Genomic DNA, 19,775 nt, shown 5'->3' with positions numbered 1-19,775 from the left:
GCCTCGTCCTCATCCTGCCCCCGACACACCGCCATACGCTGTGTACCTAACACCACCTCCACCGTGTCAGAAGGACCCTGAACACGTACACGCGCCTACGTACATTCGATCCTCGTTATGTGTGCTTTCTGTATTTGCAAATTCACCTACTGCCTGAAAGTTATAACCTCAAAGTCAATACTCGCAGCATCGCTGTGGTCACTCACGGACAGGTGCGGAGTGGTAAAAACACCTGTATCACCTCACGCGGCTTCCCCAGCTGAGGTCAAACAAGGCAACGCCGCTGCCTTCCTGTCTCAGCTCTCCTACTGTAAGCACGTGTCCTGTTCACGGTCTATTTAGTGCTTTCCTTTCTGTACTGGAGCCTTTTGTTCATGACATCACTACGGCCCCCAAGCATAAGGCTGGCCTGCTGTCCAGTCCCCTGACAACAGGAAGCTTGTGAGCTGCAGTGCTGTTGGTCAGGAGTTCAACATTAATGAATCAACAATGCATGTTAAATAGTGGCTGGAAACCAAAATATCCCTTTACCACAAGGTAAACCATGACCAGAGGCTTGCAGGAAACTGACCCTGTACCTCCCCTAGGAGCAATGATTCGGTACCCGTTAATTCGGGGTTGGCAGAAACCCTGAATGACTTTCTGAAACACAATCACCGTGAATAACAAGAATCAACTAAGCTATAAACCTAATACCCCCTCCATTATGTCAAAAGAGAAAGGGCACTGGAACCCCGCAAATTAGAAGGGGCAGCTTCAGACCTGCCAGCTCAGTGAATGTATCTATAAGAAGACCTCCTGGGGCACCTGGATGGCTAAGGTGGCTAAGCATCTGACTTCGGCTCAGGTCATGATGTCACATTTCATGGGTTCAAGCCCTGCGTCGGGCTCTGTGCTCACAGCTCGGAGCCTGGAGCCTGCTTCGGATTCCGTGTCTCCCTCCCTCTCTCTCTGCCCCTCCACTGCTCACGCTCTGTCTCCGTCTCTCAAAAATGAATAAACGTTTAAAAAATTAAAAAAAAAAACAAGAACTCCCTATATTGGCATTAATTGTTTTCATTCACATAAACAGTGAAAAGCCCAGGTTACTGATGGATCTGGTCCTGGAACGATGCCGAGAGCCGCTGCAAAGACGCACTCGGCCAGCCACAAACCTGTCATTAGGCTAAGTAATGCGAGGTCTGAGATGGCTTCCGGCGGCGGCCAGTCTCTGGCCTGCGGGCATTTTCCAGCTGGAGTTCTCACTCAAGAAGACCTTCTACCAAGACCCAGAAGGAAGAGGAGGTGATGTCAGCCAGTACAAGAGTCCCCATGAGGCTCTGGGAGAAGAACACTTTCTGATGCTCACCAGCGCTCATGACGCTACTCTGCGCGCTCGATGCCTCATCATCCAGGCGCCCTTCCTGGGTCCCCAACTTACAAAACAGGAAGCTGAAGCGCAGAGGGGAGAAGACAGTCGCCCGGAATAATACAAGCAATAAAATGGCAAAACTGGTCTGTGTGACCCTGGAATCCAGACTCTTAACTGCAGATCGACAAGGCCAGCAGCCTGTCCGTCCACAGGGGTGCCTGAGTGACGCTCCGTCAGTTGAGCGTCCAACTTCTGGCTCAGGTCATGATCTCACGGTTCGTGAGTTCAAGCCCCACATCGGGCTCTGTGCTGTCAGCTCCGATCATGCTTCAGACCCTCTGTCCCCCTCTCTCTGCCCCTCCCCCCGCTCGCATTCTCTTTCTCAAAAACGAATGAACATTGAAAAGGTAAAAAATAAAAAAATATTTAAAGTACAGCCCACAATATTATCTTTCTTCTTCTGGCAGTTTTCAAAATGCGATACACATTTCTCTCTGATTTCTCCCCAATTCTCAGCCAGTGGCAAAAAACAAAAAGCAAAAGCAAAAAGAAAAATCATTCAGTGTTACTAGAGGGAAAAATAACTGGGGAAAACCGCATCGAGGGGGCAGAGCTGACCCGCCCAACACCTGCAGCCACCTGTCTCGCTGCTCTGGGAAACCCTCCCAAGTTCTCCGAGGCTGGCGGCAAGCCCACCCGACTTCTTGTTAGTTTCTGCCACTCGTTCTTGCCCTGGATTAATTGCTTCACTTTTCTGAGCCTCAGTTTCCTTATCAGTAAAACAAACAAAAAAATACCAACATCAGGGGCACCTGGGCGGCTCAGTGGGTTGAGCATCCGACTTCAGATCAGGTCATGATCTCACGGTTCGTGAGTTCAAGCCCCGGGTCGGGCTCTGTGCTGACAGCTCGGGGTCTGGAGCCTGCTCAGATTCTGTGTCTCCCTCTCTCTCCACCCTGCCCCTGCTTGTGCTCTGTCTCTGTCTCAAAAATAAATAAAGCATTAAAAAAAAAATACCAACATCAAAGGGCCACCGTTCAGCAGGAGCAAGAAAACCTGGGTCCAGACCCAAGGCACCGCAGACCCTAAGTCTGGGCTCCTCCTCAGTGGTCAGGGAATGGGCCGCACAACGTGTCCACTTACATCCTGCGTCCTCAAGTAAAACGTAAGCCTGAGCCCCCAAGATGCCTCCCCCACGCCCAGCAGGCAGGTGGCCCCTGTCCCCTCCCCGCCCCCCACAGCCTCCCTGGGACACGAAGCCAGGGCAGGCATGTGTCCCCCAGGCTTACGGGGTGCACCTGTCTGCACTGGTCACTGCTTGCTGCTGTAAGCGGTCACCACAAATTCACGATCATACACTTCAGGCGTCCACAGCAGGTCCCACGGGCCTCCAATCAAGACGTCGGCAGGGCCAGGTTCCCCCTGGAGGCTGTTTCTCCGGATATTTTCGGTTTCTGGATGCCCCCTGCATGCCGCTTTCTCCCCCCTCCAAGCCAGCAGTGGCGCCCCTTGCCATCTCTCAGATTCAGTCTCCTCTCTTTCAAGGACTCTTGTGATGATGACACCGGGGCCACCTGGCTAATCCAGGACAGTCTCCCCATCTTGAAATCATTAACTGAATCCCAATGGCAAAGCTCCTTTTGCCATGAAAGGTCACACACTCACAGGTCCCGGGGGGGCCACTATTCTGCCCACCACACCTTACATGCCATAACCTCTGGAACAATCCAGATTTCCTATGTTTTTATTCTTTTCCATTAAATGCTTGACTTCTTGCATTAATAGCATATCAAGGTTTTCCCATAAATCATCCACCAAAAAAACTCTTCACACGATCATGCGCCTTGTGTTTAAAGATGAAAACTACCTCACCTCCCAAGCCCGAGCACCTCCTAAGCTGCTGCCCTTCAGTGGAGGGAACGACACCAAGGCAGAGGGGCCCCAGGAGGCCTTCTCTTTGCCTGCGGCTCCCTTCTGCTCCTCACACCCCAAACTCCCCACCCTCGTGCTCAAATCACGTGGTGAAGACTTGGTGCCACCAAGTGAAGATCTCTGAGCCACGGAGATCAGAAGAATGAGTAGGCAGCCATCTGGGAATGTCCAAAAGACCTCTCCCTGCCTGGACCTTCTAGAAAAGGCATCCTCTCCTCGCCCCCAGGACAGCATAAACTGGAGATCAGCTTCAGGCATTCCCTTCTCTCAGAAAGGATTCATTGGGCACCTACTCTGTGCCAGGCTCTGGGTGATGGTGATTAAGTTGTCCCCAACTGGGGCCCAGGGTGTTCCCAGATGAATGATCACATGAGCACATGTCACGCGGCAACTGTGAGAGAAAGAAAAGGAGCCAGTGCTCAGAGACGCTCCAAGTGGGATCTGATCTCTAGTCAGGAACATCAGGAAAGGCTCCCCTGAGGACGTCCAGTAAGGCTTAATGGAAGACTGAGCTTTGACTAGATGAAGAGAGGAGGGGACATTTCAGGCAGAGAACAGGAGGTGCAAGGGTCCTATGTCAAGAGGGAGCCTAGGAGGAGATACTGAGCTCAACCCAACTTCTAAGGGCAAGGAGGTCCAAGACCAAATCTTGAGCAACTGCAACGTTTAATGGTCAAAGATGGGCAGGAGAACTCGACTCTCACAGAGGATATAGGAAACACCAACATCCCGTGTCTCTAAAACCCAGGGTACCATAGCCAAACTATGGAGAAGGGCCAACTGTCCACCAACTGATGAATGGATAAAGAAGACGTGGTGTGTATATATATATATGTACAATGGAATATTAGCCACCAAAAAGAATGAAATCTTGCCATTTGCAATGACGTGGATGGAGCTAGAGTGTATTATGCTAAGCAAATTAAGTCAGTCGGATAAAGACAAATACCGTATGATTTCACTCCTGTGGAATTTAAGAAACAAAACAGCTGAGCACACGGAAAGGGGAAAAAAAGAGAGGGAAACAAACCATAAGAGACTCTTCTTTTTTAAGTAGGCTCCAGCCCTAGCACAGAGCCCAACATGGGGCTTGAACTCATGACCCTGAGATCAAGACCTGAGCTGATCAGGTCAGATGCTTAACTGACTGAGCCACCCAAGAGACTCTCAAAGACAGAGAACAAACCAAGGTTGGTGGAGGGAGGTGGGTGGGGGATGGGCTAGATGGTGATGGGTCTCAAGGAGGGCACTTGTGATGAGCACTCGGTACTGTGCGTAAGTGATCAGTCACTGAATTCTACTCTACTCCTGAAACAATATTGCACTGTATGCTAACTAACTAGAATTTAAATTAAAAATTTGAAAAGAAAAAAAAAACTATACCAACTGCTGGCAAGAATATGGAGTACCTACAATTCCTAATTCTAAAATAGAATTGCTTTGGAAAAAAGTTGGCAGTTTTTGAATACAGTTTTAAAATACAGTTTTAAAAACAGAAGTAAGTAGGGGTGCCTGGGTGGCTCAGTCGGTTGAGAGTCTGACTTCAACTCAGGTCACGATCTCGCAGTCCATGAGTTCGAGCCCCGCGTGGGGCTCTGGGCTGATGGCTCAGAGCCTGGAGCCTGCTTCCGATTCTGTGTCTCCCTCTCTCTCTGCCCCTCCCCCATTCATGCTCTGTCTCTGTCTCAAAAAATAAATGTTAAAAAAAAATTAAAAAAAAATACAAGTAAGTAAATAAATAGGGGTGCCTGGGTAGCTCAGTCGGTTAAGCGTCTGACTCTTGATTTTAGCTCAGGTCATGATCTCACAGTTCATGGGATCGATCCCCACATAAGGCTAACAGTTTGGAGCCTGCTTGGGATTCATTCATATTCTCTCTCTCTCTCTCTCTCTCTCTCTCTCTCTCTCTCTCTCCCACCCCCCACCATCTCTCTCACTCTCTCAAATAAATAAACTTAAAAAACAAGAATCAATCAATCAATCAGTCTCAGGATAGACAGGGGGAATGGAAACATATGTCCACACAGACACATTTATATTCACTGCAGTATTGTTTATAATATGCAAAAACTGGAAATAACTCAAATGTCCATCTCGGTAAATAAACAAAAAGTGGCATATCCAGGCAAACGAATTTGACTAAGCAATAAAAAGGAACTTCAAAACTGTTGTGCTGAAAGAAACCAATCACAAAGACAACATACTGCATGATTCCATTTGTATGAAATTTCCAAAAAATGCAAGCCTACGGAAACAGAAAGATCAGTGGGACTGAATGTAAATGGGCATGAGGGACTTTGGGGTGATGGAAATGTTTGAAAACTAGACTGTGGTAATGGCTGCACAAACTCTGCAACTTTAAGAAAAAAATCGATGAACCGTACATTTCCTATATAAATATTTTATGCTATGTAAAGTATGCCTCAAAGTTGTTTAAAAAAAAAATGTGGGGGGCGCCTGGGTGGCGCAGTCGGTTAAGCGTCCGACTTCGGCCAGGTCACGATCTCGCGGTCCGTGAGTTCGAGCCCCGCGTCAGGCTCTGGGCTGATGGCTCGGAGCCTGGAGCCTGTTTCCGATTCTGTGTCTCCCTCTCTCTCTGCCCCTCCCCCGTTCATGCTGTGTCTCTCTCTGTCCCAAAAATAAATAAACGTTGAAAAAAAAAATTAAAAAAAAAAATGTGGTAGAATATGAACCTAGTCAGCTCTTTCTAAGCCCAGTTCCCATCTAAAACTTCCTAGTCCAAATACATCAAAAATCAAAGCATTCTCCTCCAGTCTGGTCACAAAACCTGAAGGCAAAGTCTTAGTTTAGCCACAGCACCTGCTCCCTGCCCTACACAGCACAACAGAGCCTTTACATATCTGGTTGGACACTTATGCAGAATCATTTCCCCAGATTTGATCAGAACAGAGTCATGAAATCCGTAATACTTGTTAAAAGTTTAATGTTTATCTATATTTGAGAGAGACAGAGACAGAGCATGAGTGGGGGAGGGGCAGAGAGAGGGAGACACAGAATCCGAAGCGGGCTCCAGGCTCCGAGCTGTCAGCACAGAGCCCGACGTGGGCCTTGAACTCACAGACTGCGAGATCATGACCTGAGCCAAAGTCGGATGCTCAAGCAACTGAGCCACTCAGATGCCCTCATAGTATTTTTAAATGTCCCCCCATCAAAGGAGCATTCTCAAGAGTCCCCGGTAGCAAACCTCCTACAAAGACCTGTTTATCACCCTCAGCCCCAGCAAATACTAGGGTGTACTAAGTGCTTACTGTTCTAAACTTTACATGGATGAAATCTCTAAAACAACCCTCTGAGGTCTCCATAATTCTTGTCGCTCCCACTTTACAGATGAAAGCACTGAGACCCAGAGAGGGAAGATAATTTTCCCAAAGTCGAACGCGAGTTGTGATGGAGCCTGAGCTCGAACCAAGCTCTTCCCCTCTGGGACCCACGCTCCTACCGACCAACCTCTGGTGTTTCACCAAGAAGGGAACGTTCAGCTGGCAGCAAAGCGCGTGAAGTCAGACTACGGCTTCCAGCAATGTGCCGCACAGGCCGCGTTTCCTAACCCCGGCAAGGGTTTTCTCAGCATCGGGATGCGGTAACTTTCTTGAGAGAGAGAAAACAGCACTGGGGCCACAAGATGCCCTCAGCAAATAAAGTGCATGTCTTGGAAACATACCCTGAGTAACCCCAGCATTAATTAAACTGTCTCCTGGGGCTCATGGCATCTATGTTTTGGGGTTTTGTTTTCTTTTTTAATTTTTTTTATGGGGAGGGGGGTAGAGAAAAGGAGAGACAGAATCCCAAGCAGGCTCCTTGCCATCCACACAGAGCCTGGTGCAGGGCTTGAACTCCTGAATCCTGAGATGTTGACCTGAGCAGAAATCAAGAGTCTGACACTCAGCTGACTGTGCCGCCTTGGTGCCCATTTTGGGGTTTAACCATAAAATCACCAACCATTTGGGGTGCCTGGCTGGCTCAGTCGGTTGAGCGTCCGACTTCGGCTCAGGTCACGATCTCATGGTTCGTGGGTTCAAGGCCTGCTGACAGCTCAGAGCCTGGAGCCTGCTTCACATTCTGTGTCTCCCTCTCTCTGCCCCTCCCCCACTCACACACTTGCACTATCAATAAATAGAATTTAAAAAAAAATTTTAATAAATAGGGGCACCTGGGTGGCTCAGTCGGCTGAGCGATGGACTCTTGATTTCGGCTGGGGTCACAATCTCACAGTTCGTGAGTCTGAGCCCCGCATGGGACCCTGCTTGGAATTCTCTCTCTCTCTCTCTGCCCCTCCCCTGCTTGCTCTCCCTTTCTCTGTCTCTCAAAATAAATAAACATTAAAAAAAAAAGTTAAAAAAAATAAAACAGGGCTATTTATGTCAAGCACCCAAGCAGAGAGCCTGACCATTCGATACAATTCCTGACTTCTGATGTTCCGCCTCAGATTTTTCGCTGTTACAATGGTACAAAATCAACATGCGTTTCATATGAACTGTAGTTTGAATTGTAATCTCTTCCGGGAGGTGCAACCCTCCGCTGTGATGCTGGCCAGCAAGGAGCCCCAGCCGGCCAGGAACTCAGGAGGGTAAATACTGACACACTGACAACCATCCCACACCCATACGGCCACTCCGTCTTCCACTTTCAGTCCAGTAGTCAGTACATTACATAAGGTAATCAACACTTTACTATCAAATAGGCTATTTATGCTACATGATTTTGCCCAACTGTAGGCTAATGTAAATGTTCTGAGTATGTTTAAGGCAGGCTAAGCGATGCTACGATGTTGAGTAGGTTAGGTGTAGTAAATGCATTTTCACCTTAAGGTATTTTCAACTTACAATAGGTTTACCGGGATGTAATCCCTTGGAAAGTAAAGAAACATCTATATTAGTTTCTTCTTTCTTTAACTCCTCGCCCCCATTATATTTCGGGGAGACTCTCCATCACTTTGCTTCCAAAAGTGTTTCCAAAACCCCAGCTTCCCACCTTGAGGTAGCTACTCCTAAAACTGCAAATTAAACACAGGAACATATATATACACAATTGCCTGGCTCTCCTGATACATGCTTTGAATATGCATCTGTGTCACTGTTTAGGAAACAAATTAGTTCCAAAGTGGCAAATTCTAAAAGGGGATGTGATCTTCCATTCAAATACCAAACAGAAAAATTTTTAACTGTCTGCACCGCTCCCTGTCAGCCCCCACGTTAACAGTGCATATTTCTATCATGGTTAATTAACACTTTTAAAGAATTATCTACATTTTCCTCTCATGCACTGCATCAGGAGTTCTCAACTATGACAGCATGTTAAAATCATCTGGGAGCTTAAAAAAAAAATAAAAAATAGAATAGATAACCCGGTCCCACTCCAGATAATTTCAAAGGTCTAAAACAGGGCAGGGGCAGTGGTTTGCTAAGCTCCCTGAGCGACTGCACACAGCCAGAGTCAGGAGGCCTGCACGGGTCAGACATGGCTTGTTTAATTTAATTCATCTTTGTATCCCAGTCGCCTGGCACCGCCCCTGCACACTGTAATCATCTCATAATTGCTTTAAACGCGAACATCTAGAGGACTCGAGTCCACTGAATACACAAATTCATGATTTACTGAGGCTGGAAACTGCACGCATACGCTATCCAGGCATAGAGCTCAAGGATCTTTCTTGCGCCTTGAGTAGTCAGGAGTATAACGAGGGAGAACAGGGAAGGAAGGGAGGGAGCACTGTCTGGGAGCCCAGTGATCCCGACTTCAATCTCCATTTTGCAGCATCTTCCCGGCAGTCCTTAACCTCACTGCGTTCGGGTCCTCCTGTCTTACATCAACCGGGCCTCCGGAACATTCAAGGAAGACAGGGACAAAGACCGCACAAAATGGCAGCTAGCATCATGACTTTTTTTTTTTTTTTTTTTTTTTAATTCCATGGACACCTGATGGAAGCAAGCAGCCCTAAGGGTTCCCCCTCTCCACCTCCGGCACGAAGCAACCGACTCCGCACTAAGCCGCCGCCACAAGGAAATGCCCAGAGCCGACAGGATGTTAGGAGGCAGGGCGGGTCCAAGGCCGCAGCCCCGCCCAGCTGCCGGGCTCAGCCTTCAGGGGACGTCAGCCTCACCTGGGCAGCCTGAGAAAAAAGCACCTTTCCAGCTCCCACCCACCCCCGCCCCCAAACTCCGATCGGAGGGCCTGGGAGGGGCCAGAGAATGTGCAATTTAACCAGCCCCCCCCCCCCCCCAGCCCTTACCCCCAGGTAACTGTCGCGGGCGATGCCACAGAGTCCCTTACAACCTCAGCAAGACAGGACGGCTGGGCGGAAATCGACAACCCGTCCGCTCGCCCTCCAGGAGGGAAACCCACGCCTAGGCGGCCATGGGGTCGGCCGGGGCGGGAAAGGCCACAGCAGGTGGAACCCCCACCCGGGCCAGGGGACGCCTTCCCTCCAACTGTGGGGAGCCGGAGGTTCTCCGGTCGGCCAGGAGGAGCCCCGCCCGGCCTCCTGCGGCTGCCGGTTTCTGACCCACCCGGGGCCGGGAGGGGAAGGCGGCCGACCAGGGGCCGGGACCCCGAGGCGCTGATGCGGGACCCCCGTGGCGCGGGTCTGCGGCGAAGGCCGCGTCTCCCCCGCCCCAGTAAGCCCAGCACATCCGGGCTCCCGAGGGCTGTTCCAGGCGCGGAGCAGGGTTTGCTGGGGACCGAAGCGTAATCACAACAAGGATAATCAGGAAACAATAAAACGGTGGAAAGCCATGGCTGGTCCCAGTTCCGCGCGCGGGGCACGGCGCTGGGGCGGGCCGGGCTTCCCGGGGCTTCCAAGGAGAGCTGGGCCGGGGCGGAGGCAGCCGCGCGCTCGGGCCCCAGGGGGACGCGGTCGCGCAGGGGGGGCCCGGGCCGGAGCTGCAGCCGCGACGACCCGCCCGCCTCCCCCGCCGGCCGCGAGCTCATGGCGCCGGGCGCGGCCAAGCTGTCAGGCCCGGCCAGGCCGCCCCGGCCCGCGCGGACAAAGGCGGCCGGCGTCCCCGGGCCCCGCTCACCCGGCGCGGGGCCTGCTGTCCATCCGCTTCTTCTGGCGCACCGGCTGCAGCGGGATGTTGTCCGTCATGTCGCCCGCGCCGCCCGCCTTGGCCGCCGCGCCCCCCGCGCCGCCTGGGCCGCCGCCCGGTCCGGCCTCCGCGCCGCCGCCCGCCGGCGCCGCGCCGCCCCGGGGGAGGAGGCGGCGGCAGCGGGCGGGCCGGGCCCGCAGCGAGGGGGCGAGCTCGCGAGCGCCGGGCCACGCGCGGAGCCGCCCGCGCGGCCCGACCGACGGACACGGGCGCACCATGGGCCCGAGCTCCGCGCTGCGCCCGCTCGCCCCGCGCCTGCCACGGGGGGCGGCCGGCTGTGTCCGCGCCGCCGCCGCCGCCGCCGCAGTGTCCCCGCCCCCCGCCCGCGCCGCGCGCCCCCCACGCGCGCCCACCCGGCCACGCGCCCCCCGCCCACGCCCCGCCGTGCGCGCGCGCGCCCGTCGTCCCCCCGCCCCCCCAGCAGCCAGCCGCGCCTCACCCGCAAACGCGCACCCCCGGCCGCGCTCCCCCCACCCCACCGCAGGCACTTCCTCGCGTGCTCACGCCGGCACTGGCATGCAGTTGCACACACGAGCCCCGCACACACACACGCTCACTCTAACCCGCTCGCTCCCCGGCAACATGCCCATTCCCAACCGCGCGAATGCACACCCCCCGCCTCACTGCCTGACATTCACCATCACACGGGCACGCCTTGCACACACACCCTGCCACCTCACTCCTCAACATCTGACATTCGCAATCGCACACCTGCACACCCTACCACACTCAACGCCCGTTATTCCCCCTCGTCGGCCAATCCTGAACCTTAGGCCTCACACGTTTGTGCCCCAGAATCACAATGGCATAGGGACAGACACCCCCACCTCACTCACTCCACTTCCAGACTCCCTCACCCACCATCCCTTACCACCACCCACCCTCACCCGCCCCCCTGGATCCCTGGGATTCACAATCACACACACGTGCACTCACTCATTCTCACATTCCCTCAACTACCTCTGGGGCTTACACTTGCCCTCTCAGTCGCTCCAACACATTCAAGCGTGCTGAGAATCACACACACACACACACACACACACACACACACACACACATGAATCCTCCCACCCAGACCTACAGCCACACTTACTTGCTTATACCCTCTCCCACAGTGTTGAGGATCCATTAACTTTCAAGGACCTGTTAAATTTTGAGAACAGAAAGAAAACGAGTAGTGGTGATGGGAGGAAGGACAGGAGGGAAGGCTGGGGTAGGTTAAGAATCTGTAGGTAATGTGGCATCTGGGTGGTTCAGTCGGTTAAGCGTCTGACTTCAGCTCAGGTCATGATCTCATGGTCCGTGGGCTCGAGCCCCACGTTGGGCTCTGTATTGACAGCTCAAAGCCTGGAGCCTGTTTCAGATTCTGTGTCTCCTTCTCTCTCTGACCCTCCCCCGTTCATGCTCTGTCTCTCTCTGTCTCAAAAATAAATAGACGTTAAAAAAAAATTTTTTTTAAATAAATGAACAAAAAAATTTTTTAAGCCGTATGTGATTGAAGACCATCAAAACGTAAAACCCTATAAACTAACCTGCTACAGCCAAAGCAAAGTTTAAAGTAGTGACACCTAATCTATTTCACGCAGAGTACGGGTGCCTTTTCATATGTCTGCTGTGAGTAAGGGTGGAGCCACCAAATATGTGTTTCTGGGACCCTGGCTGAGGAAGGGCAGATCCCCAACTAAGAAGTGTGACTTACCTCAGGCCACATGAAGCTCCTCATGAAAAGAAACATGCCTTTAGAATTGCCGCATTGCACCTTTCTTGGGGAAAATAGCACAGTTTGGCAAACAGACCTGGTCTGCCTTGCTTCCTGCTTTCTCCTGCATCCACAACACTGCTGGGCACGTGACACAGAGCACGATCAACAGTCAGCAAATGCTTGGGGTTTTTTGGGTTTTTGAGAGAGAGACAGGGCACGCACACACAAATGTGCAAGTGTGGGAGGGGCAGAGAGAGAGAGAGAGGGAAAGAATCCCAAACGTGCCCTGTGCTGTCCCATCTTGGGGTTCCATCTCAGGAACAGCGAGATCACGACCTGAGCCGAAATCAAGCCAGGTGCTTCACCAAGCCACCCAGGCGCCCCATCAACGAGTGCTTGTTGAGTGGAGGAAATGGAAACACCAGTTGTCCCCATCCTGGCATCAAAGTAGGCCCCACCCCCTCCCGCGTGCTCCCCGGGAAGGGAAGTCTGCCTCAAGCCCCACCCGGTTCACACCCAGACCCCCTTCTCCACTCCACTACCACACAGACTAAGAGAAAAGGCCAGGGATTGTGACCACCTGTAGTCCGGTGTCCCCCCACACAGCTGGGGGTCAATACACGTGAGCTTTGGTTTTCATCCTGTGCCTAAAACACGCACGGAGTTTCATATTTAATCCTCCCACGGTTCTGCCAGCTAGGCCTAAATCAAACCCATTTTGCAGGTGAGGAAACTGAAGCTCAGAGTGGCCCGCACAGAGCAACACGGTTAGGGAAGGGACGAGGCTGGGTTCCAGGGCCTTGCTTTTCCATGCTCTGGCAGGCCGGACAAAGGGCCTCCTGTGATCAGCTGAATCACAGTGATGACCCTTCCGGTTAGTAGGTATTTACCCCGATTCCGAACATTCTCCAAGCTTCCTCTGGTTCCTGTGGAACCTATGCGTGGCCACCATCACCGGACCGTGCCCTCATTTTCTAAAATCTCGAGTAACATCCAAGTGACTGTGTCGTCAGAGATCCTGTATAACTTTCACCACCTCCCCACTGCAGAGGCTGAGACAACTTACAAACTGCCAGACCTCAGTTTCCTCCTGCAAAACGGGGATAGTACCAGCCTCACAGGATTGTTGGAAGGATTAGATGAGTTCGTCGTGAATACAAGACGGTCGGAAGAGTGGCTACCCAGAGGAAGCGCTGTGTAAGGCTTGTTACAGAGTTGGAAAAGTTCAGTGCGTCACGGGAGCATAAAGCACAGAGCACAATGCGAGCACGTGGTTAACACTCCTAGAAGGTCAGCCATTCCAATCCTTCCACCCCCTACTGCTAGGGATATTTTTATTTTCCCCTAATTAAAGAGTGAGCAAAATGGGATCATCCAGTGGTTGTCTCTGGACAAAAAAGATTCTAGGTAGATATTTAAAATATAGTGTAGGGGTGCCTGTGTGGCTCAGTCGGTTAAACCTCCAGCTCTTGATTTTGGCTCAGGCCATGATCTCATGGTTCGTGAGTTCGAGCCCCTGTGTTGGGCTCTGCACTGACAGTGTGGCACCTGCCATGACTTCTCTGTCTCCCTCTCTCTTTCTTTTCCTCCCCGGCTTGTGCTCTCTCCTTCTCTCAAAAAAATTAAATAAATAAATAAATAAATAATCTTTAAAAAATAAAATATTGGAGGGGCGCCTGGGTGGCTCAGTCGGTTAAGTGTCCGACTTCGGCTCAGGTCATGATCTCGCGGTCCGTGAGTTCGAGCCCCACGTCGGGCTCTGTGCTGACAGCTCAGAGCCTGGAGCCTGTTTCAGATTCTGTGTCTCCCTCTCTCTGACCCTCCCCCGTTCATGCTTTGTCTCTCTCTGTCTCAAAAAAAATCAATAAACGTTAAAAAAAATTTTTTTAAATAAAATAAAATAAAATAAAATATTGGAAACCAATTTGACAATAAATTTCATATATTGAAAAAAGCATAAAAAATAAAAACAACTAAAAAGATTTTTAAAATAAAATAAAAAATAAAATGTAACTTAATTTATACACTATGTATTTAGTAGTTTGAGATTTACAGAAAATTGGAGCAGATAGCAGAAAGAGCTTCCTATACCCATCCCATATCCACCCCTCCCAACCCCAAACTCAGCAGTTTCCACATTATTAACATCTTGCATTAGTGGGGTACATCCAGGCGAATCTTATAACTTTTGTTTATCCTTTCTATTTTCTTTAGCGAATATGTATCACTTTTATAATGTTTTTAAATAATTTTTTTTAACTTTTTTTTTTTCAACGTTTATTTATTTTTGGGACAGAGAGAGACAGAGCATGAACGGGGGAGGGGCAGAGAGAGAGGGAGACACAGAATCGGAAACAGGCTCCAGGCTCCGAGCCATCAGCCCAGAGCCCGACGTGGGGCTCGAACTCCCGGACCGCGAGATTGTGACCTGGCTGAAGTCGGACGCTTAACCGACTGCGCCACCCAGGCACCCCAAATAAATAATTTTTTTAAAAGACCACAGAGCCTCCTCTGAGTCTCCAGAGGTGGTAACATTTTCATATGAAAAGAGAGGGGTGTGGGAATCAGCTGGTGTAGCCACTCTGGAAAACAGATGGAGGTTCCTCAAAAAATAAAAAATAGAACCACCCCATGACCCAGCAGTTGCACTACTAGGCATTTATCCACGGGTGTGCTGTTTCGAAGGGGCACATGCACCCCATGTTTATAGCAGCATGATCAACAGTAGCCAAAGTATGGAAAGAGCCCAAATGTCTACTGATGGATAAATGGATAAAGAAGATGTGGTCTATATATCCAATGGAGTATTACTCGGCCATCAAAAAGAATGAAATCTTGCCATTTGCAACCACGTGGATGGAACTGGAGGGTATTATGCTAAGCGAAATTAGTCAGTTGGAGAAAAGCAAGTATCATATGACTTCACTCATATGCGGAATTTAAGATACAAAATAGATGAATACAGGGGAAAGGAAGCAAAAATAGTATAAAAACGGGAAGGGGACAAAACATAAGAGACTCAAATATACAGAGCAAACTGATGGCTGCTGGAGGGGAGGTGGGGGGGGATGGGCTAAATGGGGGATGGGCATTAAGGAGGGTGCTTGTTGGGAGGAGCACTGAGTTTTATATGTAGGGGATGAACCACTGGGTTCTACTCCCGAAATCATGATCACACTATACGTTAACTAAGTTGGATGCAAATCTAAAAAAATACATTAATTTTAAAAAAGAGGCGGTCATGCTCTGTCTCTCTCTGTCTCAAAAATAAATAAATGTTAAAAAAAAAAATTTAAAAAAGAGGCGGGAGGTGACTGTTAGTGTATTTTCCAAAATTTTTTTCCAGGGCACTTTTATAACCATTGGAGAAGGCACTTTTTAAGACCCTTCCAGAAAAGCAACTCCACAGGAAGAGAAGCACTTAAAAGCATTCATCTCATCTTGAGAGAGATCTAGATGCTTGCAGGAGGTAGGAGAGAGGCCCCTGGGGCCTCTGAGAGCAGTGCGAGGGGCCGGGAGAGAGGCAGGGCTGGGGCAGGACAGTAATTGGAGGGGCAGGTAACTGGGGTCCCACCCGGCAGGACACGGCTTCCCTCTTCCTGGCCCGGCCCTGCCTTCTCTTCATGGTCCTAGGAATGGTCACCTCAGGGTTCTGCTTTCAGAGGAACAGCCCCTTTCAGGGACCCTTGAGAGCCCTCTCTAACCAGTAGGCCCTGAGCACAGGAAGCTCCTGGTACTGATAGCTGGAACAGAAAGGTCTTTGACAGGTAAGCCAACCTAGTCCAGCCTCTGCTTTCCAGAAAGCAGAGAAACTGAGGTGCAAGATGCCACCCAACCTCACCAACAGATGGTAGGCGGAGGCCCAATCTATGTGGAGTCTCTCAGTACAGGCCTTGTTTTCACAGGCCTCCAGACGGGCTCCTCCTGCTTACAGTGTATTGGCAGTAAGTAGACAAGAAGTCAAGGGCATGAGCAGGGCTGACAGGGAGGCAGGGAATATGGGAACCCAGAATTAATAAAAAATGTTTCGGGTAAACTTCAGCTGAGGGGAGAAGCGATGAAATTCCTCGGGTGCCTGGAATCTTCTCTCTGAATGGTTTTCGGTGAACGTGCTAGGTCCCTAGATCCGTTTCTCAACCGGGGCACGGGGCACTACGGACATTTGGGCTGAACATTCCTTTATGGTGGGGGCTTTCTCGTGCATCGTAGGATGCTTAGCAGTAACCCTGGTTTCTCTACACTACATGCCGACGGCAGCTCCCCACCCCACCCCCAAACCACCACAGATGCCTTCAGATATTGTGAAATGTCCTGGAGGGCATAATTGTCCCTGGTTGAGACCCACCAGGCTAGAACGGGAGGTTAGATAATTTTTAAACCTCTAGTAAGGCTGTGTCTCTAACACTAATCTCATCCTCCCCACTCTATCCCCCCACCCCATTTTTTGGTAAAAAATAAGAACTGCTTAAGAGCTTTTCACAAACAACAATACTTCCCTACGATTTAATAATACCATTTGGTCTGTGTGGTACTGCTTTTTACCTCCAAAAAGACACTAGGGAGTTTAGGCAAAATTGTACAGAACAGTCATTCATTCACGTAATCTTCACTGGGGGCCTGCAAGATTCGGGGCACTGGGGACACAGGTAACAGACACACAATCCCTGGTTTCTAGATGTTATAGAAGGCTCTGAGATGAGTAACAAAGGTAGACTGGCCGGCATTCTTCTCCAGATTACCAATGCCTTTCGATGTCTTTGAGCTATTTCACAACTCTGTTGTGAAACAACAGTAATACACCATAGAAATGCAAATGGTGCTATCCAGAGGAATGCAATTGATTATTGCCCTGTAGATACTGACTATGTTTTCCATCTATTTGTAAATTTACTTTGACATTCCTGATTGCCTGGGTTTGAGAGGTCTTTGTTTCTCCTTTGAATCCGTTGGACATCTGTTAGAGTAAAATCTTTGTCATCTTACATTTGTGGGAGCCATGACTTTCCTTTGTTTTAAATATTATAAGAGTAGACAGCAAATCAACAAGTAAACATTCTTAAGAGTACAAAATGCGATATGGTTGGGAACGACATGTTTGTTGAGTTGTTAATCATCTTTACTTGATAAAGTCAAAACCTACACAGTCTCCTCCTCTTTCCCCCTTATTTCACTGGCCTGTGCAATCCCAAAGAGCAGCAAACTGAAATTCTGGTACCGCCTCCTTTTCTCCCTTTTCTGGGGTCTTCGCCAAGTGAGAAAATGAACATGAAGACGGAATTGGCCTCTGACATGTCAAGTAACTCAAGGACTGTTAGAGAATTCAGTGAAAGTAATTTTTCCCATCAGGATGGCCCCAAAGCCATCAGAGTAACAGCAAACATTAAAAACCAAAAAACAAGGGGCGGCCTGGGTGGCTCAGTTGGTTGAGGGTTCCACCTCTGCTGAGGTCATGATCTCCTGGTTCACGGGTTCAAGCCCCGCGTCGGGCTCTGTGCTGACAGCTCGGAGCCTGGAGCCTGCTTTGGGTTCTGTGTCTCCCTCTCTCTCTGCCCCTCCACCCCCACTCATGCTCTCTCAAAAATGAATAAACGTTAAAAAAATTTAAAAAGGGGCACCCGGGTGGCTCAGTCGGTTGAGCGTCCGACTTCGGCTCAGGTCATGATCTTGCGGTCCGTGAGTTCGAGCCCCTCGTAGGGCTCCATGCTGACAGCTCAGAGCCTAGAACCTGCTTTGGATTCTGTGTCTCCCTCTCTGTCTGCCCCTCCCCCACTCACGCTCTGTTTCTCTCTCAAAAATAAATACACATTAAAAAAAAAAAAAAAAAACCCAAAACTGACTTATGGGAAGTAAACAGAAGGGCAAAGCATCTTCAACACTGGGCATGCCTGCAGCACGGGCCAGCGGGCACAACGTCATTGGTCTCCAGCTTTTAAGGACCCATAACGATCCACTCAGGATAAAACTGACTTCATCCTTGTTCCATGGCTCAGTTAGGACACTCCTTTTCCTTCCAACTCACTCTTTGCTTAAAACATTCAGTTGTTTACAAAAGGTTGGAGGGTAGAAATAATAAGGGAGGGGACAAAGGGGTGGTTCTGCAGGCCATGTGGGATGTTTCTTCTCCCACAAGGGTCACTTTCCAATATACTTTAGACTTGAAAGCAGAGCTTGATGCTTCTTTCGAACACATTTGCAAGGTCTTAACTGTGAAAATTGTCCACTTTTGAAGAGTAAATTTACTTCCTTATCTTGATTTTGGCCTAGTTTAACTAATGCTCGTTTTCTTTTGATATTAAGAAATAGAGGGTGTCTGGGTGGCTCAGTCCGTTAAGCATCCAACTTCACCTTGGGTCATGATCTCACGGTTCATGGATTTGAGCCCCGCGTTGGTCTCTGTGCTGGTAGCTCGGAGCCTGGAGCCTGGAGATGTGTCTCTCTCTCTGACCCTCCCCTGCTCACAGTGTCTCTCTCTCTCTCAAAAATAAACATACATTTCGGGGCACCTGGGTGGCTCAGTGAGTTACACCTCCGACTTTGGCTCAGGTCACGATCTCACGGTTTGTGAGTTCGAGCCCCGAGTCGGGCTCTGGGCTGACTGCTCAGAGCCTGGAGCCTACTTCTGATTCTGTGTCTCCCTCTCTCTGACCCTTCCCCGCTCATGCTCTCTCTGTCTCAGAAATAAAACATTAAAGAAAAACTTAAAAAAAAAAAATTATCCCTATTGTGCAAATGAGGTACTTGGGGTTCTACAGATTATCTTGCCGTAGGGCACCCAGCTTATATGTCGGCCTGAGACTTCCTTTCCAAATGACCAGTTACCTCGCGAACCCATCCTTTCCCCAGACTTGAAACGTACCCGGATCATCAAACCCCTTACTGATTTTGTTTCTGAGTGTTCTACGCATGCCAGCGTGCATGAACTTTCCTGTTTGGGCTCAAGCTATCTACTGCATTGTAAACAGGTCATATTGCTGCGAGAGTTGCCTTTGAAACCGAAGAACTTCTGGCACAGTTTAGCTCGAGTGACACCTGGCCCTGCCCCACAGAACGGGACAAGCCACCTCGCACACTGCCTCCCCCTTCTGCGCAGCTCTTAGGCGAGTTCTGCCAAATAAGTACAAACTTCACCTGGAGGGAGGGGCCTGCCCCATCCACCCCAAGACCCTCTCTCTACAAACACAGCTACCCCATACAAAGCAACAATTCCTTCCCCCAGAACACCTGTCTTTAAACTGAGGGCAGAGCGTCAGGGGGAAATATGGAAGTTTATTCTCCCCCTCCCCCCAATCTCACTGATTGCCCGTTTATTCTTAAAGTCAAGATGTTGCGATTCCCTTAAATCCTCCATCCCGTATGAAAAACGCGCTTTAGGGGCACCTGAGTGGCTCAGTTGCTTAGGCATCCGACTTCTGGCTCTGGTCATGATCTCACAGTTCACAAGTTCAAGCCCTGTGTTGGGCTCTGTGCTGCCAGCCCCGAGCCTGGAGACTGCTTCAGATTCTGTGTCTCCCTCTCTCTCTCTCTGCACCTCCCCGTGCTCACCCACACTTTCTCTCAAAAAGAAGCAAACATTAAGAAAATTTTTTTAGGGGCGCCTGGGTGGCTCAGTCAGTTGAGCGGCCGACTTCGGCTCAGGTCACTATCTCACGGTTCGTGAGTTCGAGCCCCGTGTCGGGCTCTGTGC

General features: G+C 50.2%; 1 protein-coding gene across 1 annotated transcript in view; it reads right to left on the bottom strand.

The window, feature by feature from the left end:
• ATP9A (ATPase phospholipid transporting 9A (putative)) overlaps positions 1-10,470 on the bottom strand; it is a 130,785-nt gene extending 120,315 nt beyond the window's left edge. Inside the window, exon 1 of the mRNA XM_023251092.2 lies at positions 10,321-10,470. Coding sequence (XP_023106860.2) covers positions 10,321-10,388 — 68 coding nt within the window. The 5' untranslated portion in view covers positions 10,389-10,470. The remainder of the gene's footprint in view (positions 1-10,320) is intronic.
• Between the last annotated feature and the right edge of the window lie 9,305 nt (positions 10,471-19,775).

Source organism: Felis catus, chromosome A3 (assembly GCF_018350175.1).
Source record: "Felis catus isolate Fca126 chromosome A3, F.catus_Fca126_mat1.0, whole genome shotgun sequence".
Classification (NCBI taxonomy): Eukaryota; Metazoa; Chordata; class Mammalia; order Carnivora; family Felidae; genus Felis; species Felis catus.
This window is presented reverse-complemented; position numbering and strand designations above follow the sequence as displayed.